This window comes from Dipodomys spectabilis, unplaced genomic scaffold, assembly GCF_019054845.1.
Source record: "Dipodomys spectabilis isolate Male_0828 unplaced genomic scaffold, ASM1905484v1 ptg000002l, whole genome shotgun sequence".
Classification (NCBI taxonomy): Eukaryota; Metazoa; Chordata; class Mammalia; order Rodentia; family Heteromyidae; genus Dipodomys; species Dipodomys spectabilis.
Window position 1 is genome coordinate 10705999 of NW_024870679.1, and position 26144 is coordinate 10732142.

Below are 26144 nucleotides of genomic sequence, written 5' to 3' on the forward strand. Positions count from 1 at the left end.
CTCCCTGATTGGCGGCGGAGTAGGAGGCTCGTTCCTGCGCTCCCCCATTGGTCGCTGAGGGAGGTGCGTCTCTCGTCTCTTGATAGGCCGCTGTGAGGAGGCTTCTCTCCAGCCGCAGTGCCCGAGCGGTTTCCGGAGTAAGATGGCTGCAGTGCGTGTTCTCAGGACCTGGAGCCGGAACGCCGGGCAGCTGGTAAGCAGGCTCGGGTGGATCTCGAGCTGGGATGATTTGTTCGGAGTCATCCGAAAGCGGCGAGTTACTTGGCGCCTGGGAGCGCCTGGGGTGCGGGCCGCGCGTGATGGACAGGTCGGGGAAGGACTGCAAAGGGAAGGACTCCGCAGGCGCGGGCTGGGGGGGGGCAGCGGGGGTGCCCGGAAACACCCCCTCCCCGAACCCCGGCCGGATTAGGTCGCCACACTCGCCTTATTAACGCCCCCCCCCCAAGGCCAAGCCTGCCTTTCACCTGCTAACCTTTCATTGATCTCTTTCAGAGTACTAGGCATTGTGAAAGGCGCCAGGCATACTGAGGGCATTTGTTGAGCTCCCACAGTTTTCTGACCCTCGGTACTAATGACCCCTCACCTCAGAGAATTTAGACTAGAGGAAGAGATTGGCCATTCCCTTGAGGAATAGACAGACTTACATTTCATTTATTTGGTTTGTAACTCGCTCCCGTCTTCTGTCTCCTTTCCCCCTTCAATGACTCCTTTCTCAGACTTGTAATAGCAAATACCCAGAGATCCCAGTAAGGAGACTGGTTACATCCCATTTACACATCTTATTTTTTTCTTCTTCTTGGATGTTTCACCACCCACACAAACTCATTTCCCTAGAGGTTTCTGCAGTGGTTGGTTGATTTCTGGCCGTCTAGGACCTGCTGTGTGTAGCAGTTACTAGGCTGGACACTCAGAACACAAATATAAGTCAGATTGCATTCTAGTACTGGGGGCAGAGGAGAGGGAGACACAATTACAACTCAGCAAGTGAAATGTTCGGATGGGAAAGGACATACAATATGCTCTTTCATATATCATTATGTGACAATTGCCTGCAGTATTTAGAACGGTAACACAAGGATATTGCCACATAAGAGTGAATAATAGCCTATATCATAAAGCCTAGGTTTGTAATTTGGTTTATGTAAGCATACTCTTGATGCTTGCACGGAAGCTTGGCACCAGTCTAAATACGGTCCAGTTAACCTACATTTGCATGTATATGAAGTAATTTTTAATCTGTAACTTTTAAAAACCAAAATTAACAAGTAGAACATTAAGCATCTATACAAAGAGAGCATACCAAAATTAGGTAACAGCTGGCACTGATTCCATGGCTCATCATCACGAACATTTGTTATTTCAGCAGTTCATTTGGTCTTTTTTTTGTGGGTTGTGAGGCTTGAACTCTGGGCTTGGGCGTGTCCCTCAGCTCTTCAACTCAAGGCTAGCGCGCTACCACTTGAGCCACAGCACCCCTCCAGTTTTCTGGTGGTTAATTGGAGATAAGAGTGTCATGTACTTTTCTACCTGGGCTGGCTTTGAACTGCAATCCTCAGATCTCAGCCTCCTGAGTAGTTAGGATTACAGGTGTGAGCCACCAGCGCCCAGCTTCATTTGGTCTTTCTATCATGATCACAGGAGAGCTCTACAACTTCTTGATATTTGGGCAAAAAGGAGGAAGGGGTGGATCTAGGCCTGAAGAGTTACATGGCCAATGCTATAACACAAAAGAGCCTGGAAAAGCTAGCCTCAAAGTATGCCATGATGCCTCAAAGACTCTAGACTCAACCCTCAAACCTGTTTCTCTTCCAGCTAGGCAGTAACTCTGAAGCAATCTACTCACTGTTTTTTACCCTACCCTCAATCAAAGGTGTCCCAGTTCTTTCTAATTCAGGTTTTGCCTCTGAGCCATTCTTTTCCTCTTCATTCATAGGGCTAGCCAGAGTGATCATACATGTAATATCATTTTCTTGCTTAAGATTGCCCTCAATGCAGTGTCTTAAGATTCAAACAGCTGAAGAAATTTATTTCTCAGGCTTCATTTCTTATTAAAAATTACCTGACTGATAAACGCTGATGCTTCCTCCACATACCCTTTAGTAAACTAGACTAGAATTGACTGACCATACATCATGCTGTTTGATTACCATTGCATAGATATTTCTTCTGCCTTAAACCCGATGGTCTTATCTGCCAGTATTCCTCATCCTCTAGTTACTCCTACTACTGGTTCAGGTTTTTATTTCAACATAGCTTTCTCCAGGCAAGTTTCTTTCCTTTTATTTTCCTTCATTGTACTCTTGTTTTTCCCCACAGGAGCAGTGAGTTTACCTTGCTACTGGTCTATTTTAACCCTGTGTGCATTCCATTACGGAAAGATTACCTCTCTTTTGTTTTATATGTAATTCCTAGTGCCCAGCACATTGAAGTGCTAGCAAATACTTGTAGAATGACTTAGTTAAAATATTTGAGTAAAAAGTTATAAGCAATAAGAGCTCTTATCAGCTATAGTTAATTAAGCAGATGCAGTAGCTTTATTTCCATTTCCCTAAAGTCATTGTGCCCGTTGTGAACCCTATCAACTTGAGTTTTTCTATGGTCTTTTGTGAAAATACTAGGTAATATGAATACTGAAAACTACCTATTGTATTGTATTTAGCTTTGAATTTCTTTTGTCTTTTTTTTAGTGCTGATACTGGGGCTTGAACTCAATGGTTAGGCATTATCTCCTGAGTTTTTTTTCCCCCTCAAAGCTAGTGCTCTACTACTTGATCCACAGCTTTTGGTGTTTAATTGGAGCTAAGAGTCTCTGGGACTTTCCTGCTCAGGCTGACTTTAAACCTCAATCCTCAGATGTCAGCCTCCTGAGTAGCTAGGATTACAGGTGTGAGCCATCAGCACCCATCTGTTAGCTTTGAGTTTCTGAGTCTAGACAGTTGTAAGGTATTAGAAATACTTTTTATTATGTTAATCAGCTAAACTCTTTTCTCTCTAATATTTTGATTGTACATGTTGACCTAATAAATACCTGAAGACAAGGTATAGAATGAAATTGCATCAGAAAAAGCAGGCTGGAGAGTCTCCAGAGGATTTGTCATCATTCCTTGTTGTTCATAGATGAATTTGATATTGCCCCAACTACAAAATATATAAAACCTGGCCGGGCGCTGGTGGCTCACGCCTGTAATCCTAGCTACTCAGGAGGCTGAGATCTGAGGATCGCGGTTCAAAGCCAGCCCGGGCAAGAGAGACCGTGAGACTCCTATCTCCAATAAACCACCAGAAAACTGGAAGTGGCGCTGTAGCTCAAGTGGTAGAGCGCTCGCCTTGAGCTGAAGAGCTGAGGGACAGCACCCAGGCCCAGAGTTCAAGCCCCACGACCGACAAAAAAAAAAAAAAAAAAAAAAAAATATATATATATATATATATATATATAAAACCGGTAACTCTATAAGCATGATTTTTAAAATCAGAGGTTTAAACCTTTATATTTACTTTACTAGCCTAAGTATGATTCTAGAAAAGAAAATCTTCTTTAGCTTGAAGATTGAAAAATTACTTTTTTTTCCTTTGTGTGTGTGCACGAATGTGTTCTAGGGCTTGAATTCAGGGCCTAGGCCCTGTCCCTTAGTGTTATTGCTCAAGACTATTGCTCTACCACTTGAGCCACACCTTCACTTGCAGCTTTTTGCTAGTTAATCAGAGTAAAGAATCTCAAAAACTTTTCTACTCAGGCTGGCTTCCAATCAGGATCCTCTGATCTCAGCCTCTTGAGTGAGTAGCTAGGATTAAATGGACTCTGTTGCCTTTTAATACATCTAAATCAGTAACTTTTCTTGTGCCTTTTACCTCTCTATGTCTGTGTTTCTCTCGTCTGTCTCTGATCTCTGTCTGTCTGTCTTTCTTTTTCTGTGCCCCGGCACTAGACACTGTTATTTCGTGTCTCAGGTTTTACAATCATACCTTAGCCCCTTCCTTTCTCTCCAGACTTTACTGGATGTAATTTGTATAACAGAGGTTTACTCGATTGTTTTCCTAATCCTCTTTTTTCCTATAACATACCACATACATTCAAATAGCATAGTCCAACGATGTTTATACTTATTAACTATTTGCTCCTTTATAAATTTGATCTAGTCAAATCAAGCTGCTCATTGTCTCAAACAGCATCATAAGCAAATTCCAGCCAAAGTCCCTTTGTTTATGCTGTTTCCTCTGCTTTAGAACTTGTGTGTCCTTGTGTTCTTTGCTAATTATACTTCTTATGCAAGGCCCAGCCTAAGACTGCATCTAGAAGCCTTTCCAAGCCAACCTAATCTAAAAAACCCCACATACCTCAACCTAGCCGCCTCCATTGCCTGCCTATAATTTCTTAGAAAAAATCAGAGCACACATGCCCATGCCGGTGGAGAGAGGTTGTCTCATGTTGAAAGTAAGACTGCTTTCTTCACTTCTGACACACAAAAGAACAGATTTTGCTGTCAGATTTCCTTGGTATCAGAGCTTGACTTTGCCACTTAACTTGCTGTGTGACCTTGAACAATACTTCACCTCTCTCATCGATTTCTCTTGGATGTGCATATTCCAAATGATAATTATGAGGTGCACAATAGATATATGCAAAAACTTAAAATACTAGTCCATTATAAGCAGTTGATAAACTTTAAAGAAATTAGGTAGTTCTAAAAAGGGGTTTTCTTCTTTTCTTTCTTTCTTTTTTTTTTTTTTGGGTCCGGTCGTTGGGCCTGAACTCTGGACCTGGGCACTGTCCCTCAGCTCTTCAGCTCAAGGCTAGCGCTCTACTACTTGAGCCACAGCGCAACTTCCGACTTTTTTTTTCTGCTTATGTGGTGCTGAGGAATCGAACTCAGGGCCTCATGCATGCAAGGCAAGCACTCTACCACTGAGCCACTTTCCCAGACCTACAAAGGGGTTTTAATTTAACAAGTCACATTGTAAGTACAATGTATTGTACTTATGTACAATGTCTTGATCCATCATTCTCCTCCATCTTTTCAAGTACCCCATCCATTCCCTAAGTAATGTAGTTCAATTTTTACATTATCTACACTGAATATAATGACTGTATTTGCCCACCCTTCCTCTCCATCAGTAAATACTAGTTTGGTAGTTTGTGTCTCCCTTAATTCATTAATAATTCCTCAGTAAGAGTTGGGTTGTAAAGGTAGAACCTTCTAGTAGATTACTCTTTTCCAACATTTTACAATTCTAGGGCCAGGCATGATGGTGAGCACCTGTAATTCAAATACTTTGGGAGGAATAGATGAGAAGATGGTGGTATGCAGTTCTTCCTGGCTGAAAAACTTGAGAAGCTGTGTGAAAAATAAAGTAAAATGAGCAGGGTTAGAGGTGTGGCTCAAGTAGTAGAATGGCTACGTTTGAACCTAGCACTGCCAAAAGAAAGAAAATAATACAGTTAAACTATAAAATATTTTGTGCAAGTCCAGATAGGTCTATATATTTTTAAACTTCCATTTACTGTCTGCACTTTACACCCAAATGAAACAGAGGTTGACTTCTTCCTTTGGTTTTGCTGTTGACCAAGAGCCAGGGTTGAAGGGGAAAGTCAGACAAACTGGGAAAAAGAATTCTTTATGGCCTGCTTGGTTCTAAGATACCATTTAAGTTGATAGGCTCTATTGTTCCTGAATTCTGATGCTAACAGTAAATTGTAGATATTACAATGATTATGATTTTTTTTAAGGTGAAGTGCAGATGCATGGCTCAGAAATCAGTAACAAGTTGACAATCAAGGAAAGGAAAATTATGTAAAAGAATTTAAGTATACTGTTCCTGGTAAACCAAAGTTTTGTTCTTCTATAGTTGCTTTCAGGAAAAAAAAAAAAAAAAAGAAGAAGAAGAATGAAAAGCCGGTGCTGGTGGCTCACGCCTGTAATCCTAGCTACTCAGGAGACTTAGATCTGAGGATCACGGTTCAAAGTCAGCCCAGGCAGGAAAGTCCGTGAGACTCTTATCTCCAATAAACGACTAGAAAACCAGAAGTGGCACTGTGGCTCAAGCGGTAGAGCACTCCCCTTGAGCTGAAGAGTGCAGGGACAGCGCCCAAGCCCAGAGTTCAAGCCCCATGACTGACCAAAAAAAAACTATAAAAAAAGAATGAAAATGTTTGTTAATTAAAGCATACTGTTAGTCCTGTGCCAGTGGCTCACACCTGTAATCCTAGTTTCTCAGGAGGCTGAGATCTGAGAATCAAGGTTCAAATCCAATCTGGGCAAGAAAGTGTGAGACTCTTATCTCTAATTAACCAGCAAAGAGTTGGAAGTGGAGGTGTGTCTCAACTGGTAGAGCATCAGCCTTGAGCAAAAAAGCTAAGGGTAAGCACCCAGGCCCTAAGTGCAAGCCCCAGTCACAGTACAAAAACCAAAAATGAACAACAAGGCATAACTATTGTAAGCTGGCATGGTGACATGTTTCTATAGTTGAAGCCACTTGGATGGCTGAGGAAGGAGGATCACTTGGGTCCAAGAATTTGAGACCAGCTATGGCAACCCAGTGAGATGCCATCTCAAAAAAAAACAAAAAAAAACAGGCTATAGGGTGTGTTATAATCTGACTTGAAATTTTAGGAGCTAACATGCTTGATTTTTTTTTTTTAAGTAAAAGTGACTTTTTTTTTAAGTAAAGGTGACAACAGAAATGAAAAAAATTTCAAATAGATACTTGTATTCTCAAAAAACACGAAGATGGCTAGAAATTAATGCAGTCTAAAGTTATTATAAAGAAGATATACAGTGGGTTAATCACACAAGTCAGGTAATGAGCACATTTCTTTTTGAACCATGTCATCCCTTCCCTTGTTTTGTCCCTGTTTTTCCCTCCCATCCCCACCCACAAGTTGTAGAGTTCATTTTCAACATAGTGTCTAGTGGGTGCCGCTGCTGCATTTGTTCACCCTTTGCCCCCTCCATTTCTGTGCCCCCTCTTACCCTCCTAAAGAAAGATAACCAAGACAAAAGGAAAAGAAAACAGCAACAAAGGAGAAAAACCTCTTGTTTCCATTTCCTGCAGTTCATTTCAATAAATATTATTTTATATGATCAGATTCATATAGGCATTGCACCTTGGCGTTCCTCTAAGAGTCGCCTTGATTTTGATATATCAAGTTGAGTACATTCAGTCCTCCGATATTGTTTTGTATCATACTAAATTATTTTGTTGTTGTTTTGGGGAGAGAGAGAGAGAGAGAGTGTGTGTGTGTGTGTGTACTGAGACTTAAACTCTGTGACTTGCACTCTTAGATTTTTTCACTCAATAGATTTGTTACTCAAGGTTGACACTCTGCTACCTGAGCCACACCTTCACTTCCAGCTTTTTACTGGTTAATTGGAGATGAGTCTTATGCTTTCCTGCCCAGGCTGACTTTGAACCTTGATCCTCAGATCTCAGCCCTCTGAGTAGCTAGGATTACAGGTATGATCCCATGCTCATACTAAGTTGTTACATAAAATAGTTAAAGTCAGCTATCAATTACAATGAGAAAACTCTGAGAGCTATGGTATAGAATGTTTGCTTAACCCATAGAAGGTCCTAAGTTTGAGACCTAGAACTGGAGGCAAGGGAATTACTATCATTTTAAAAGTGTTTAATTGCATTCCTTTATGTTATTTTGCTGGCAGTAGTGAGATTCCAACTCAGGGCCTTGTACTTTTGCCCACACTTGCCTGGATAATAATCACCCTTATGGCTATGTTGACAGGTATAAGCCTTTGTGCCCAACTTACTCGTTGAGATGCCATCTTGTATCCTTGTTTCAGGAAGTTTAAACACTTGAGTTGGAATGAAAGGAATTTTGAGCAAACAAGTATTTTATGCCAGAGTTTGAGTTCTTTTGATGTTTTTGAACAAAAATGTCAGGAAATAACTAATTTTCATAAACTTGATTGCTCCCACTGCCAAGTATCCTGAGTTTTGCCTAGATAATTTCTTATTGACATTTTGATAATGCATGTTTAAAAATAGAACTGAAGTTCGATAGATTCTTTAAAAAGTAAACCATTAGGGCCCAATACCTGAATAGAATGCCTGCCTAGCAAGCCCAAGGCCCTAAGCCCTGGTAACACAAAAAGAAAAAAAAAACTTTTTTGGGTTGGGGGTATGGTTAAAGAGGTAGAGCATCAGCTTAATATGTGTGAGGCCCTAACTTCAAACCCCCACTACAATAAATACATAAAAATAAAATCGTAAGAAGCAATTAAGTTAACTTATAAAGGCAATTTTTGTTTTTTCACTTGTAGATTTATGTTCGCTATTTTCAAACCTGTAGTAATGTGCACATTTTGAAGCCAAATTGTATATGTTTCCTTCGATATCCCTCCTTCAAGTATGGCCATCCACGGCACTTCCTAAAAACATCTGCTGGTAAGTGTGATTTCAGAGCAGCACATGGAAATAATGTCTTCTTTTTGTTGTTGTTGGTTGTGGGACTTGAACTCAGGCCCTGGGTGCTGTCTTTAAGCTCTTTTGCTCAAGGCTAGCACTCTACCTCTTTGACCCACATGGACAGTCTCATGGACTGGCTTTGCCTGGGCTGGCTTTGAACTGCAGTCCTTAGATCTCAGCCTCCTGAGTGGCTAGGACTACAGGTGTGAGCTACCAGCACCTGGAAAAATAATGTTTCTTTTCTTTTCTCTCTCTCTCTCTCTTTCTTTCATTCTCTCTCTTTCTTTCCTGCTTACCAAACTAAAACCAAGTTGACCTTAAGCTTCTAGCCTGGTTCTCTCCATATCAATCCAGTTCTCTCTCTCTCTCTCCCCTTCTCTCTCTCTATCTCCCCTTCTCTCTCTCTCTTCCTCTCTTTCTCTTCTCTCTCTCATCATTTTTTTGGTCAGTAATGGGGCTTGAACTCTGAGCTACAGCGCCACTTCTAGTTTTTGAGTGGTTAATTGCCTGGGCTGGCTTTGAACCATGATCCTCAGATCTCAGCCTCCTGAGTAGCTAGGATTACAGGTGTGAGCCACTGGTTCCTGGCTCTCATTTTGTTTTACCCCCCAATTTCCAACTTCCCTTAAGTGCTTGTGTCTTTATTCTGTTGGGATTCAGTTACTGCACATCTATTCTTTATTTTCTGTCTCTCCCAAGTGCAATAATACTGAGAGGAGCTTTCTAGTCAAGCTGAAAGGAGCGGCTTCAAGTCCTAGTACCTGCTTCCATGTTGCTTGCTCTCATCTTACGATGAAGTCACCCGAACTTACTGCTAAATAGAAAATTCCCTGGCTTTACCATTTAATTATCTATATCAACTTTTCTCCCCTCTGTAAATAACCTGAGAGATAAAAAATTAAGGTATAAGAAGTATTTTATCCAGAACCATGGACTTTTGTTGCATAAAATTTTGACAGACATTTAGTATGTGCAAGCAATGAAAAATGGAAGAGTTCCAGGCAAACTATTTTTCATGCTTTCACACACGCACGCGCGCGCACACACACATACACACCTCATCCAGTACTAGTATTTGAACTCAGGGCATTGAGCTTGCTCTGCTGGTGCTGTACTGTTTGAACCATGCCTTCAACCTGACATTTTGCTGATTATTTTGGAGATGGAATTTCATGGACTTTTCTACTGAAGTTGACTTTGAACCAAGATTCTCTGGATCTTAGCCTCCTGTGAATAGCTAGGTTTATAAGGAGTCAGCCACCTGTGCTGGCCGTCCATGCTTTTTATACGTCTGCTCCCACAACAACCTTGGACAAATAAACCTTACCTTCACCACTTTTTCTTCAATATGTGTGTGTCATGCATATACACATATGTATGACACACTATACATACATGTGTGTCATGCATTATACATATATACTGTGTGTATTTTTGCATCTTGTTAGCAATATAACCTGGGGCTTTAATGCATGCTTGGCAATTGCTTTCCTCTGAGCTATACCTCCCAAGCCAAGATATGTTTTCTAAACTGATCTCTCTTTGTTATTTTCTTAAGAAAGTAGAGGCTGTTTAAGCAGGAACTCCAGCTTCCTGCTCCATCCTAAACACTTGTGGTCAGCTTTGAGGACCTAGATCCACAGATCCCAACCCATGGGAGATCCTGGTGTATCAATTACTATATGTATGGTTTTCAACAAGTCATTTAACGTCTCTCAATTCCATCATCTGGAAAATGGGAGTAACAAGAATAATTAATTCATTCTGTGGTGTGAACATTCATTCATTCATTCAGTATTTATTGCTTAATCATCATATTTCAGGGCATTGCCCTGAGCATCTGCAGTGTATCAGTAGGCACAACAAAGATCCTAATACTTGGGAGGATTAAATTAGAAAATATGCACTACTTGGTGCCTACTTTCTCTCAACACTCATTCTTTTTTCTTATTTTGGTCCATTGTGGGGCTTGCACTATGGGCTTAGGCGCCGTCCCTGCGCTTTTCAGCTCAAGGCTATTACTCTACCGCTTGAGCCACAGCACCACTTCCATTTTTTCTGAGTGGTTTATTGGAGATAAGAGTGTCACAGACTTTCCTGCCCGGGCTGGCTTTGAACCGCGATCCTCAGATCTCAGCCTCCTGAGTAGCTAGGATTACAAGCGTAAGCCACAGCACCCGACTTTCACTCATTGTCTTTTTAAGGTCATCTTCCTTGGCTTCTTGGCTTCAGTTTCAATTTCTGAGATAGTCTTGTTCTTCGCCATTCCTTCTCTTCCCTCATCTCCACTCAGCTTTCAACTCCCACCAATTCATAGAGAATTTTGGATCTCTAGCTGTAGCTCAGACATCTTACCAATTACTGGCTGAACATTTCTAGTGTCTTGTGGATAACTCAGATTCTCCAAACTCAATCTCCTACAGTCTCTTCTTCCTGTATTTCTTACTTCAGTTACTAGGTTAGCTGGAAACCTAGAGTTGCCCTGCATTCTGTCTCACGTGAAGTCAGTTACCAAAATCTATAACTTGTATACACTTAAATCTGTTCTCTCTGTCTCCCTCTCTGTGTCTCTCTGCCTCTTTCTTGTTTATTTGTGGATTTGTGTGTGTGTATGTGTGTGTGTGTGTGTGTGTGTGTGTGTGCAAGTCCTGGGGTTTGAACTCAGGGCCTAGGTGTTCGCCTAGTTTACTTACTCAAGGCTAATGCCCTACCACTTGAGCCATAGCTCCACTTCTTGTTTTTGATGGTTAATTGGAGATAAGAGTCTTATGGACTTTTCCTGCCCCTGCCGGCTTCAAACCTAGATCCTCAAATCTCAGCTTCCTGAATAGCTAGGATTTCAGAAATGAGCCACCTGTACCCAGATCTCTCCTTTTTAGACAGCTTTGAAGACTGTGTAAGTTCCATCCTCAGTCCTGCCTTCAGTGGCTACCTGCTTTCTGTGCTCTGTTTTACCTCTGCTGCATCCTGTAGGACCCTATCTACCTGCCACACTCCTCTTGGGGACATATTATTCTGAAACTGTACACCAAAAGTTCAGATCTCATATTTGAGATGTAATTCTATATGGACAAATGATTGCCAAATAACAAACCACTTCAGAATTTACTGGCTTGTAAATGGTTGGCAGTTGAAGCTGGTTTTCTGTTGTAGCATCCTCATACAGCTGGTCATTCTTAACCTTTTTTTTTTTTTTTTTTCTGGTGCCAGTCCTGGGGCTTGAACTCAGGGCTTCTTTTTGCTCAAGGCTAACACTCTACCACTTGAGACATAGTTCCACTTCCATCTTTTTTAGTAGTTTATTGGAGATACAACTCTCACCACCTTTCCTGCCTGGGCTGGCTTTGAACCAGAATCCTCAGATCTCAGCCTTCTGAATGGTGAAGATTACAGCTGTGAATTGGTACCTTCTTGAAGGCAGAAGCTGTGAAAACCTTCGAGGCCCGGGCCCTTGAACTTACACAACTGTAGATCTACATTTTGTTAGCACAGGCAAGCCAGCCCAGCATGGTAAAATAGATTCTATCTTTTCATAGGAACAACTATAAAGAATTTATGACCACATTAATTTTACCTGTGGCTCCAGAAGACATTTAAAATAATGTTCAAACCTCTTCACATGATACACACAGCCTTCTTATTCTGGGCTGATTTCCACATTCCCTATCTTCAGCCATTTTCCCCCCACCATGGTAAATACTGTCACAGTCCCATGGTCTCTCTGTACAGAGGCACCATCAGTTTCTCATTACACAGATAGATTTCCACTTCCTTATTTTAACCCTATAGTAGCCATTCTTGAGCACAAGTCTTTGTGTGCCTTTCTAATTATTTCTTTAGTGAAAAGCCTGAAAAGTAGAATTATTTATTAAGTTTGAGATATAGAATCTAAAACGAATTTAATACTTTCAAATTTTATTTATTACATTTATTTATTTATGAAGCAGGGTCTTGCTATGTTGCCCAGGCTGTTTTCATACTTCTGGATCCCCGCAACCCTCTAGTCATAGCCACTGAAAAAGCCTGGACTACAGGTATATGCCACCACACCCAGCTCTTACAGTTTCTATAACTCATACCAAACTCTGTAGAAAGGCAGTAAACTGAACAGCCAGCTGTGAGAGGGCCCAGATTTAGTGAATAAATAAGAGGTACCTCATAACTCATGTGAAAAGGTGCTTTGTGTTTACTGTTAATCTTATTCCTGTGCTTCAAAGAACATTTTTTATAAGCAGCTATGGTTAGTAGCAGTCTGGCAACAGAGGAGCATTCAGAATAGGTTCAGAGTGTTACTGACCTGGAAAAGTGAGAATGCTGTATATTAACCAGAAATCCTTTATCTTTTGGGAGTGCATCTTGGCATTATAAAAAGACAGAAAATGGAGAAGAGGAAAGAGAAGTGTTAGGGATCATTTGACAGAAATTAATTTGGGCATATAAGAATTTCCGTCAAGTTGGCTAGATATAGAGCTGTCTTGCTTTTCGCCACAAAGAATAATAGGATGGGTGCTGGTGGCTCACGCCTGTAATCATAGCTAGTTAAGTGGCTGAGAACAGAGTATCTTGGTTCAAGGCCAACTCAGGAAGGAGAGTCCATGAAATTCTTTATTTCTAATTAACCACCAAAATATACTGCAAGTGGAGCTGAGGCATAGTGGTAGAGCACTAGCCTTGAGCACGAAAAGCTTAGGGACAGTGCCCAGGCTCTGATTTCAAGCTCTAGATTGGAGTGTGCGTATGTGTACACACACACAGACACGCATGCACGCACGCAGGCACGCACGCGCACACACACACACACACACACACACACACACACAAATAGGCTGGCACCAGATCTTATGAGATCTGAGAATCACAGTTCAAAGGCAACCAGGACAGAGAAATCTGTGAGACTTTTCTTTGATTAACCAGCAAAAAAGCTGGAAATGGAGCTGTGGCTCAAGTAATAGAGCAGTGGCCTTGAGTGAAAAAAGCTAAAGGACTGTACCCAGGATGTGAGTTCAAGCCGAAGACTGGTACACATACATATAAGGAAGTTATAGAAAGTCAGGAAAGATCTAATTGAGATCTGGCCATTGGTAGCTCATTGTTTTCATTTCATAAAATAAAATGAGGATTCTGCCGGGTCCCTCTTTGTATGTATCTTTGTTCCATTCTTTCTGTTCACAACTATTGCTTCTAATGTGACTGATTGGTCATTAAGGGCTTGTAACAAAGAGCTTCTGTGGTTTGAGGTTCTGGAAGGGGAGCACAGCCATCAGTGCGCTCTTGAGCAAAGCAGAGTCCTTTCTCAGGGATGTGTGTCTCCTTCGCCTTCAGGAGGGACGCATACAGACCAGTGAGGGCTAGCCAGCCAGACCAGCCAGGTCAACCCTGGTGATCAGTGGGTGACAGATGTCACAGTCACATCGCCCACATTCCAGGAATATTATTTAAGAATTTGGAAAATGTCAGTTCTGTTGCTCTGTCACTAGGTTGGTATCATGGAATAATATATTTTGATCTTTAATGGGTTATCAAACATGGCTTTTTTTTTTTAAATTAGGGTTGGCATTTTGAAACCAACTTCCAGTTCTGGTTGAGAATGTTTTATAATTTTAGAGGTAAGAATAACTAATGGTAATCTGTTCATATTTAATGATCTGATTTCTGCTTTCTCTGTGAAGCTTTACAAGGACAGATTGTTCAGTTCAAACTCTCAGACATCGGAGAAGGCATTCGAGAAGTAACTGTCAAAGAATGGTAAGCTAATCTGCAAATATATTTTTTTTGCCAGTCCAGGAGCTTGAACTCAGGGTCTGGGCATTGTCCTTGAGCCTCTCTGTGCTCAAGGCAAGTGCCCTACCACTTGCGCCAAAGTGCCACTTCTGCCTTTTTCTGTTTATGTGGTACAGAGGAATCGAACCCATGGCTTCATGCATGCTAGGCAAGCACTCTACCACTAAGCCACATTCCCAGCCCCATCTGAAAACATTTTAAGTAAATGGAAATAAGTATTTACTTAGAGGAATCCATTTAAGTTGAGAAACTTCTTCCTATAATAACCTAATTACTTTGTTGATAATATGTTGGGAGGAAACACGTGCATTCAGGCATTTTTATTTGAATGTGATTAATAAATGACTATTACTTCCCCCTGATTGTGTTTGTGTGTGTGTGTGTGCACATGCGTGTGTGTGTGTGCACGCGTGTGTGTGTGTGTGTGCATACACAGGTACTGGGTGCTATTCCTTAGCTGTTTTACTGAAGGCTGGCTTTCTACTACTTAAGCCACAACTCCATTTCTGGCTTTTTTGTTTGTTTGCTTTTTGCTTTTTGGTTAATTTGAGATAAGAGTCTCATAGGCTTCCTGCCTGCACTGGCTTCAAACCTCAGTCCTCAGCTCTCAACCTTTTTAAAAAAATTTTTTTTTATTGAGATTAAGTGATTACATAAATTTCACAAATTTCACAGTATTGGGGGATAGTAATACTTAAAGTCGCAAACACATTTTAACCTTCATAAGGCAAATTGTCATTATCATGGTCTATAATGTTTGTGAATTCTATGAGCCTTGACAATACAACTGTTTCTTCCACATCAGGTGATTTGTACATGTCTTTCCTTTTGCTTAGTGTAAGCTGTTTGTTCTTTCCCTCTCATTCCCTCCCTCCAATCACTGCCCTTGAGTTGCTTAGTTCATTTTCTTCGATGTCCATTGCAACTGATGGGCCTCTCTGTTGTATATTTTCTGTTTCCTTTTGATTCTGTGCCCTCCTCCTAGCTTCCTCAGATGTGCATATATATATATATGTAGATATAGATATAGATATATAGATATACGTGTATATTATATATGTGGTCAAGAACATGGAGTCCTTTAGAATGATCTCAGCCTCTTGAGTAGCTAGGATTACAAGCATGAGCCACCAATACCCAGCTCAACCATATTTTTCTGTTTCTTTGAATGTTTATTTTTTTTAATTGAATGTGTATTTTTTTTTTAATTGAAAGTTGACGTTTAAAAACAATGTAGCAAATCAAGAAATAAGTTCCTTTCCTTCCCAGGATTTTGTTGTTGCTTTTAGGATGTGAGGTAGGTGGATGTTGTGGGTTTGTTTAGTGATTTTCCTGGACCAATTCTGAAGTCTGTTTTTTCTTTGGTTTGTTGCTGCTGAGATCTTTAATTAGCATAGAAGATCCAAAATGATCAGACACAGATTTCCTTACATATTTTAACCAATAAGGCTTCAACCCTTTGCCAAGAAATTCTGTTTGCACATTGATCATATCTTGAATCCTCTAGCAATTTCTAGCCCTCCCACAGCCTTTATTTCCTGCTTTAACTGGGCCTCAGGGTAAAGTGGCGATGATTGATCAGGGCTCTCTCAGGTCTTTTTTGAGCATGTGCATATCTTGTAAAGAAAGACAGTAAAGATGGTGCCTGTCACTCACATCTTTAATCCTAGCTACTCAGGAGGATCTCCGTTTGAAGCCAGCCTGGACAGGAAAGTCTGTGAGACTCTTAGCTCCAATAAACTAAACAGAAAAAGCTGGAAGTTGCATTGTGGCTCTAGTGGTAGGTAGAGCACTAGCCTTGAGCACAAAGAGGCTCAGGGACAGGGCCTAGGCCCAGAGTTCAGGCCCCAGGATTGGTTTAAAAAAAAAAAAAGACAGTAAAAAGAAATAATGCCTTTTCTTTGTTTTGTTTTACTCATCCTGGGCCTGAACTAAGGGTGTGGGGTGTGGGTAATGTCCCCGAGGGTTTTTTTTCTTCTTCTTCTCCTCAAGGCTAGCCACAGCTTCACTTTCAGCTTTTTTGGTATTTAATTCAAGATAAAAATCTCACAAGCTTTTCTGCCTGAAGTGGCTTGGAACTTTGATTCTCAGATCTCAACCTAAGATTACAGACATGAGCATCAGCACTCGGTAGGAAATAACACTTTTAAGAATGTCTTTAACAGAATCATATTTTGAATACATGGGGCAAAAGTTCAGGAGACCGGACATAATGGTATGCTCCACACAAGAAATAAAAAGTGCTGTTTCATTGTTGCTTTTAATTGAGTTTTTCTAAACACTAATAATGCAAGTATCTCTTCATGTACTCATTCTGTATATTATCTTTGGAGAAATTGTATTAAATATTTTACCCCAGTTGAAAAAAAAAAAAAAGAATGTCTTTAAAAAAAAAAAGTCTTTAAAAAAAAAAGGGTGGATCAATCAATGTTTAAGATCCATGAATGGATTTGCAAAATTTTAGCCTATATCAGAGAGAATCTCTTTTTTTTTTTTTTTTTTGCTTATGTGGTGCTGAGGAATGGAACCCAGGGCCTCATGCATGCAAGGCAAGCGCTCTACCACTGAGCCACCTTCCCAGCCCTGGAGAGAATCTCTTGGTGCTCCATGTGACAGTAAATTGTGGATTAGGCAGCTCCCTATGGAACTCAGCGTGGAATTTATGTTGTTATTGTGAGTGCACGTGCAAAAGCGCCTCGTAGCTCATGTCTTTTCCTTTCAGGTATGTGAAAGAAGGAGATACGGTATCCCAGTTTGACAGCATCTGTGAAGTTCAGAGCGATAAAGCTTCGGTTACCATCACGAGTCGTTACGATGGCGTCATTAAAAAGCTCTACTATAACCTAGACGACATCGCCTATGTGGGGAAGCCATTAGTAGACATTGAGACCGAAGCTTTCAAAGGTACTGCAAATGTGGTCGTCTGTTTACCAAGTTGATTACTACTGTCCTTTTGTCACTGGGTCCCCACGGGAAGCAATCCTTTGCTGTTCAAAGCCAGCCCAGGCAGAAGAGTCTGTGAGATTTGTACCTCCTGTTAACCAGCAAAAGGCTAGATCTGGAGCTGTGGCCCTAGTTGTAGAGCCTCAAGCTTGAATGAAAAAGCTAAGGGAGGGGCTGGGATGGTGGCTCAGTGGCAGAGCGCTTGCCTTGCATGCCTGAGGCCCTGGGTTCCATTCCTCAGCACCACATAAGCAAAAAGAAAAAAGCCGGAAGTGGCGCTGTGGCTCAAGTGGTAGAGCACTAGCCTTGAGCTGAAGAGCTGAGGGACAGCGCCCAGGCCTAGAGTTCAGGCCCCACAACCGGACCCAAGAAAAAACAAAAAAAAAGCTAAGGGAAAACTCAAGACTCTGAGTTCAGGCCCCAGTACCAGCACAAAAGAGAACAAAACAAACAACAACAACAACAAAAAAAATGGTAGCATTTGAGTTGGTGTGGATTGAAGTTCTGTAGTCTATGTAATCATAACTAATATTACCATCACTTAGTTTTCAGAATGACATTTTTAGAATTTATAAAATATCTGACCTCTATTTTCTCTATCCATGTGATAGATTTTGGCTTACTAGATAAAGAAATAGACACAATCAGAAAACTTGGGCAATTTGCTCAGTTGTCAGTATTATAGCCAAATGTATTGTTTGTAAGGTATGTATGTAATGTGAAATGAATGAAATGTGAAATCCTGAGAATTGAACCCACAGTTTCAAGTGTGTTAGGCAAATACTCTACCACTGCGCTGTACCCACAGCCCAACACAGCCACATCTCCAATCTAAAAGTGATAAAAATTTCAGTTTAGTCTTAATTGCATTCTTTTTAGATTCTATACAGGTAATATAGTGAAATCTTCCCTGCTTACACATAGCATTTTTGTGATCACCAAAGAATACAATGTATGTAAAACATTTTGGAAATTATTTGAAGTGTTATATAAGAAAGTGATGCTTTCGTAGGCAGGCACTGGTGGCTCATGCCTATAATCCTAGCTATTCAGGAGGCTGAAATCTAAGGATCACAATTCAAAGCCAGCCCAGGCAGGAAAGTCCATGAAACTCATCTCCCATTAACCACCAAAAAGCTAGGTGTCGAGCTATGGTTCAAGTGCCAGAACACCAACCGTGAATGAAAAAGCTAAGGGATGGCACCCAGATCCTGAGTTCAAGGAAGGAAGGAAGAAGCAGGATGGGGATGGGGGAGGGGGAGGGGGAGTCTTGTGAGGGAGAGATAGAAGTATTTATGGTACTAACAGTTTTTTTGGGTTTTTTTTTTGGGGGGGGGGTCCGGTTGTGGGGCCTGAACTCTGGCCCTGGGCACTGTCCCTCAGCTCTTCAGCTCGACTAGCACTCTACCACTTGAGCCACAGCGCCACTTCTGGCTTTTTTCTTTTTGCCTATGTGGTGCTGAGGAATCAAACCCAGGGCCTCAGGCATGCAAGGCAAGCACTCTACCACTGAGCCACCTTCCCAGCCCACTAACAGTTTTTTTTTATAAGATTCTTCATATACTTTATTTCACATTTGATTCTTTTTTTCTTTTTTCTTTTTGGCTGGTTGTGGGGCTTGAACTCCAGGCCTGAGCTCAGTCCCTGAGCTTTTATGCTCAAGGCTACCACACTACCACTTTGAGCCACAGTATCACTTACGGTTTTCTGGTGGTTAATTGCCGATAAGAGTCTCACAGACTTTCCTGCACAGGCTGCATTCAAACTATGATCCTCAGATCTCTGCCGCCTTCTGAGTAGCTAGGATTATAGACATGAGCCACCAGCACCCAGTGAATTTTAGTTATTCTAGGCCATTAACCTTTCATATCTACCTATCAGAGATAGGTAAATATGATCATTCATAGATAGATGGATAGATAGATACATAGATAGATAAATAAAATTTTCACTAAAGTTAAGTGTTCCGTTGTTACCAGATTCTGAGGAAGATGTTGTTGAAACTCCTGCTGTGTCCCATGAGGAACACACACACCAAGAGATCAAGGGCCAGAAAACACTGGCAACTCCTGCAGTTCGCCGACTGGCAATGGAAAACAATGTAAGTTGTCTTGCTATTTAAGTCTAGGGGCCATGTCTAGGGTCTATGAGAAGTGATAATGGCATCTTCACACTTGGGAGAGATGAGAAGACATTATAAACGTGTGTATGTGTGTGTGTGTGTGTTGTGTGTAAGCCGGTCCTGAGGCTTGAACTCAGGGCCTGAGCACTGTCCCTGAGCTTTTTTTGCTCAAGGCTGGTCCTCTACCACTTCAGCCACAGCTCCACTTCCAACTTTTTTGGTGGTTAATTGAAGATTAGAGTCTTGAACTTTTTCTGCCCAGGTTGGCTTCAAAGTACAATCCTCAGATCTAAGGCTCCTGAATAGCTAGGATGACAAGTGTGAGCCACTGGTGCCTGGTTCATGCACTTCATACTTCACCTTAATCGAACAATGTGGCTTTTAGTCTTCTTTTAGTCTTCTTAGTGTCTAATAACAGTAAAAGTCACTACTAAGTATTTCCAAGTACTAATATCAGGTCAGATGAACTACAGGTGCAACTTGTGATAGATTTATTGAGAGAGTAAGAACTGGTTAAGGCAATGAGAAGTTATGATAAGAAATTTAAAAAAGAAAGGAAATAGCCCAGGTATGGATGTGGTGGCAAGTGATGAGATCTAAGGGGGTGGAGGCAGGGAGGCTGACCATTTGTATTACCTTTGCCCATCTGTGTTAGCTACGCATCACTATAACAAAATACCTGAGATAATTAAGTTAAAAAGAAAGAAGTGCAGAGTCTGTGATCAGTGGCCCCATTCTTTGCTCCGGTGAAGGCACAGCACATCGTGGGGACAGTACATGACAGAGGAAGGCCATTCTACCACATCGCTAGACTCCAGGGACGGGATTGTATCCCACAATCCTCTCCAAGGACACACCCCCAGTAACTGGAAACATCTCTCTCTAGGCCCCACTCTAAAACTTCTACTCCCAATAACACCAAACTAGGAACCAAGCCCTCGCATGGACCATTCAAGAATGTTCCAGATCCAAACTACAGCAAGGTCATTGACCCAGTGGAGGGCAAAATGCAAGCAAGGCGACTGTCTGACCGTGTAATCGGTCTTTACATATTATCTCACTGAACTTGTGAGACAGGCAGCATTCTGAGAATGACAGAGGTAAAGTAACACCACCACCACTAATGCACTGAAGCAGACTTTAACAATGAAGTCTCCATTGCAATGCCAATGGTGTCCCTTATTAACAAATTGCCTGACCAGTCATTGCCTTCGTTGTGGGAGCATGTATGTGCCAGGTGTTTTACACACTTCATCTCCAATTCTCACACCCACCCTTCATGGTAAATTACCACCATTTACTCATAAGCAGAGTTAAGAAAGTCCCATCACCTTGTTCAAAATCAGGTAAATAGCTGAACTGGGAACTGGATCATCAATCTGTTTAGTTGCACTGCTCCACGATCAGACTTTCCATGTTTCTGAGGAAAGTAATTGACTTACGGTAGGAGTATAACCAAAGCTCACATTTTGGAAGTGGGTAATAGAGTCATTAAAATGTTCACATCCCCCCAGCCAGTTACCCTGCCATTGGAGAACTATTCGAAGAAAATAATCTCAGATGCATTCTTCTTTGAGGTGTTGGGGTTTTGTTGTTTGTGTGTTTAAGGCAGAATCTAGCTATAAAACTAACCTGGGTTGACTTCCGACTCATGGCGCCTTTGCCGCCTGAGTGCTGGTACTGCAGGTTTATACTACCATGCCTGGCTTCCTTAAATAAGCAAAAAAAATTAGAAGGTACATATATTTTCAAAATTGGGGAAATTCTAGTGTGTGTGTGTATATATACACACACACACACACACACATGTTATGCTTTTGATGGATTTATTGATGTTGTTTCTTTTTTTTTTTTTTTTGGGTCCGGTCGTGGGCCTGAACTCTGGGCCTGGGCGCTGACCCTCAGCTCTTCAGCTCAAGGCTAGCGCTCTACCACTTGAGCCACAGCGCCACTCCATGCTTTTTTCTTTTTGCTTATGTGATGCTGAGGAATTGAACCCAGGGCCTCATGCATGCAAGGCAAGTGCTCTACCACTGAGCCACCTTCCCAGCCCTTGATGTTGTTTCTTGAGATAGGATCTTGCTTACCTATCATAGGCTGGCCTTCCAGGTGCTTATATTATTAGTATGCAACATCACACGCAGGCCTACTTTTTATGAAACTTTATGATTGTGTTCAAATATGAAGGCAACCCATAATATGAAAACTAGGCTAGTCAGATCATCAAATGAAGTAGTAAGTTAATATATCACTGTCTAAAAGATATAAAAACTAGCCAAGGGCCAGCTGAGCAGAAGAATCAGGACCCATGACCTCAGCTACAATGAGAAGCATAAAACAGGCAGATGGTAATTCAAGCACAGATCTGGGCAAAAAAATGAGGCCCTATCTCAAAATAACCAATGTCAAAAGGGGTGGTAGGCGGAAGCATGGTTTCACCATAGAGCACTTGCCTAGCATGAAGCCCTGAGTTCAAACCCTGTATTTCCTTTAATTTATTGGGCAAAGGTAGAGCTGTAGAAGTGATTAGAATCCATGTTTAAACTTTGATAATAGCAGGAAAATGTGTCATCTGTTTAGATCAAGTTGAGTGAAGTTGTTGGCTCGGGAAAAGATGGCAGAATACTTAAAGAAGATATTCTCAACTATTTGGAGAAGCAGACAGGAGCCATTTTGCCTCCTTCACCCAAAGCTGAAATCATACCACCTGCACCCAAACCAGAAGACAGGAGTGTCCCCGGACCTGCATTTACACCACCAGTCTTCACAGGCAAAGACAAGACCCAGCCTCTCACAGGTAATCAGGACAACAGTAACAGAAGGCAGTATTAAGTTGAATGGTGAGAATGTATAGATGAATGTTTAGGATGGGATGGTTTTAGTTCTTACTAAAGGAAAAATTCAAATCCAGCAATATTTTTTAATTTTGTTCATTATTCTTTTGTGGGTTTTTGTATTTTTTTAATCGAGCCTTAAACTCAGAGCCTTGGCATTATCCTTTAGATTTTTCCACTCAAGGCTGGTGCTCTGTCACTTGAACCACAGCTCCACTTTCTGGCTTTTTGATGGTTAATTAAAAGTAAGACTCTCATAGGTTTTTCCTGTCCCATCTGGCTTCAAGACTGCAGTCTTCAGAGGTCAGCCAGGTCCTGAGTAGCCAGGATTACAGGCATGAACCACCAGTGCATGGACTGATTTAGCATATACATTTTTGAAGCAATAAGCTAACATAGCTATAGCAAGGAGCACTGCGTGTGTACTAGTTTCTGGTCAGTGATACATGATCACATTTGTAAATAGTGCGGGCTGTTTTCTAGGCTTTCAGAAAGCCATGGTGAAGAGCATGACTGCGGCTTTGAGGATCCCTCACTTTGGCTACTGTGACGAGGTTGACGTGACTGAGCTTGTTAAGCTGCGGGAAGAGTTGAAACCGGTCGCTCTGGCTCGTGGCATTAAGCTCACTTTTATGCCCTTCTTCTTAAAGGTGAGACTTCATTCATCTCGATCAAGGCTTGAATAGGACTTTTACATTTTGTTCTGCAAGTAGATAGTGTGTGAACTACATATTACTCCACCCACATCCTAGAGCTAACAAGGTGCTAGCCATTATGTTTTGTGTCATAAGCATTTACACAGTTGAAAGGCAGCGTCCAGTGGCTCATGTTTGTAATCCTAACTACCCAGGAAGCTGAGTAGCTACTTCTATGTTTCGAACTCAGCTCTTTTTACTGCCTGCTGGTGACCCCTAGTCTCCTTTGAAGCATAGTGGACCAGCTTTTTACTATATGAAATATCCCTCTCTTTAAGAAAAAAAATTCACACATACATATATTTTTAAATTTTTTATTATCTTTAAGTAGTTATACAAAAGAGTTGCCACTTAAAGCAGTGCATGAATACAATTCATCTTGGTGAGTGTCACCTCTTCACACAAATAGATTTTAATCAGAATAATCCCCTTGATTACTCTCTTTCCTCATCCCTGGAATATCTTTTATTGTTATTTGTCTTCAATGCACCAATCTGAATGAACTAATCTGTACTATGAAAATAAAATTTAGGACATTTTTTCTGAACTAGCATACAAATTTGAAGAACATTTATAAAATTCTACAAAAGGACCAGGTACAATGGCTCATGCTTATAATCCCAGCTATTCAGGAGGATCAAGAATCTAGGCCAACCCAGGCAAAATGTTAATGAAAACCTATTCAAAACAAAAGCCAGACATGGTAATGTGTGCCTTGATCCCAGCTAATGGGAGGCACAAATAGGATCTTGGTCTGAGGCCCTGAACAAAAAAATGTGAGACCCTCCCTATCTGAAAAAAATGAAAGCAAAAAGAGAGCTGCGGTGGTAGACTACTGACTGGCTTAGCAAATCGCAAAGCCCTAAGTTCAAACTCCAGTACCGCCAATAAAGACATAAGTATTGCACGGGGTAAAACAACCTAATCCTTGGGCTCTTTTTTAAATCTTTGTGTTGCTCTCATAACACTTAACGTGTGACCCTTGATTTTGTATATAAAGAAGCTTCCAAGTCATGTAATTAAAGATTTGTAACATGTCTTTTCATTGTATTTGCATTCCACTGTTTTACTTTCTCAACTCTAGCCTAACAAAACCCAGGAAAGAAAGCCCTCTGTGTAGTCAAAGCTTTTTCCCTTGCTTTTTATTTGTCAGTTATGGGGCTTAGACTCAGGGCCTAGGTTCTGCCCCTGAGCTGTTGTTGCTCAAGGCTAGAGCTCCACTTTGAACCACAGCTCTACTTATGGTTTTCTGATGGTTAATTGGAAGAGAAGAGTCTCACAGACATTCCTGCCCAGGCTGGGTTTGAACCACGATCCTCAGATCTCCTCAGCCTCCTAAGTAGCTAGGATTACAAGTGTGTCACCAGCGCCCGGCTTCCCTTCTCTTAACTGAAGGATTTTATTTCATTTTTCTTGTCCAGACCTCTGACCCACAGACAAAACTAACAACACAAAAAGAGTAAAGAACTCTTTTTTTTTTGCTTTGTGCTAATACCTGGGGCTTGAACTCAGGGAGTCTGGCTGCTGTCTCTTAGCTTTTTTTTCTCTCTCTCTCTCTCTTTCTGAGCTAGCATTCTACCACTTGAGGCACACCTCTACTTTTGGATTTTTTTCCTGGTTAATTAGAAGTAAGAGTCTCCTAGACTTTCCTGTCCAGGCTGAATCTCAGATCTCAGACTCCTGAGTAATTAGGATTGTAGACATGAGCTGCAAGCGCCCAGCTAAAGTACTTTTCATGGGACTAGACCAGGGCTTTGGGGTATGCGGATCCTTTGAAGCATTTTTGTCTTACAATCTTCTAAATTTCATATGAGGCATGACCACTGAATGCAATGTGCAAACCTTGTTTGTGAGGTCTATGAATGGACAGAAAACCCATCAAGCCCGTTTTGTGCTAGGGAAACAGGAAAATCAGCACACGATGGGAAGGAGAGGAGTGATCGTAAGGAAAACCACAAGGAATGGGGGGCTCTGAGCAACACACAGAGGAAGGAAGGAAGACTCAGGTCCTAAAGCCCAAAGGGACCAGCTCTGCGCGTCACTTGGCCAAGGGCACCAGGTAGAACACGATTCCTTTTCCATCAGGGCACTTAGAAATCCTTGTCCTTGATGTTCTTTCTGCTCAGGGAACAACTTTCCTCTATTTTTCTATTTTAATCTCTAATGTGCTTTTGAACTGCTGGTTGCTTCTCAGAAATTCCACCCCACCCCCTACCCCCCGCCCCGGTCTTGAACTCAGGATCTGAACACGGTCCCTGAACTTCTTTTGCTCAAGGTTGGCACTCTACCACTTGAGCTACGATTCCACTTCCTGTTTTTTGGAGGTTCATTGGATATGAGAGTCACAGATTTTCCTTCTTAGACAGGCTCTGAACCTTCTATTCTCAGATCTCAGCTTCCTGAGTAGCTAGGATGACAGGCATGAGCCACCAGAGCCTGCCTCTCATAGAAATCTGAAGACTATATGAAATAAAGGAAATCACTTAGAACTGGGACATTTCCTTTGGAATTTTGACAGTTTAAATAGTTAACTTTGATGTTTACAAGCTGACTACCTTATCCTTAAATGATCAAGGTGACCTAATTGTATCTTGGTTGTTGGTAACAAAGGAAGTAATATACCTAGGAACCTGGAATCTTAAATTAAACTCAACATAAATAAGAGTTCTCCCCCTCTCCTTTATACCTCTTTTTTTCTGGAATCCTGTATTTTTCCTGAGTTGTTGTGCTAACACTGTGTTCTCTTCTGATACACAGGCTGCTTCTTTGGGATTGCTACAGTTCCCCATCCTTAATGCTTCTGTGGATGAAAACTGCCAGAATATAATATACAAGGTGGGCTATCTGTTTAAAAATAGTTATTATAAGTAGAAGATGGTACAAATATGTTTATAGTATGCTAGAGATACTTCCATCGTACTTCAAGTCATAATCTTTTTTTTTTATTTTGTCAGCTGTGGGTCTTGAACTCAGGGTCTTGGACGCTGCCCTTGAGCTTTTCTACAAGGCTAGCACTCTACCACTTTGAACCACAGTGCCACTTCCAGTTCTCTGGTGGTTAATTGGAGATAAGAGTCTCACAGACTTTTCTGCCTAGGCTGGCTTTGAACTGTGATCCTCACATCTCAGCCTCCTCAGTAGGCAGGATTACAGGTGTAAGCCACCAGTGCCCAGCCTTAGCATAACTTTTTATAGATATTGGTACAAGTGTCAAATGTTTTCTAGAAAGGCCACACCGTGACCTTACATTTCCAGCAATAATATGTATCTTACACATCTACCAGCATAAACTTACCTAAAAAAAAAAATCTAAGCCGAGCAATAGTGGCTCACACCTGTAATCCTAGC

At 41.4% G+C, this 26144-nt stretch overlaps 1 protein-coding gene across 1 annotated transcript in view; it reads left to right on the forward strand.

Annotated features, from left to right (window-relative positions):
* The first annotated feature begins 87 nt into the window (after positions 1 to 87).
* The window catches only part of Dbt (dihydrolipoamide branched chain transacylase E2), a 33257-nt gene continuing 7200 nt past the window's right edge, over positions 88 to 26144 (forward strand). Inside the window, exons 1-8 of the mRNA XM_042678801.1 lie at positions 88 to 193; positions 8277 to 8400; positions 14091 to 14166; positions 16925 to 17106; positions 19125 to 19246; positions 21848 to 22064; positions 22585 to 22751; positions 25554 to 25631. Coding sequence (XP_042534735.1) covers positions 143 to 193; positions 8277 to 8400; positions 14091 to 14166; positions 16925 to 17106; positions 19125 to 19246; positions 21848 to 22064; positions 22585 to 22751; positions 25554 to 25631 — 1017 coding nt within the window. The 5' untranslated portion in view covers positions 88 to 142. The remainder of the gene's footprint in view (positions 194 to 8276; positions 8401 to 14090; positions 14167 to 16924; positions 17107 to 19124; positions 19247 to 21847; positions 22065 to 22584; positions 22752 to 25553; positions 25632 to 26144) is intronic.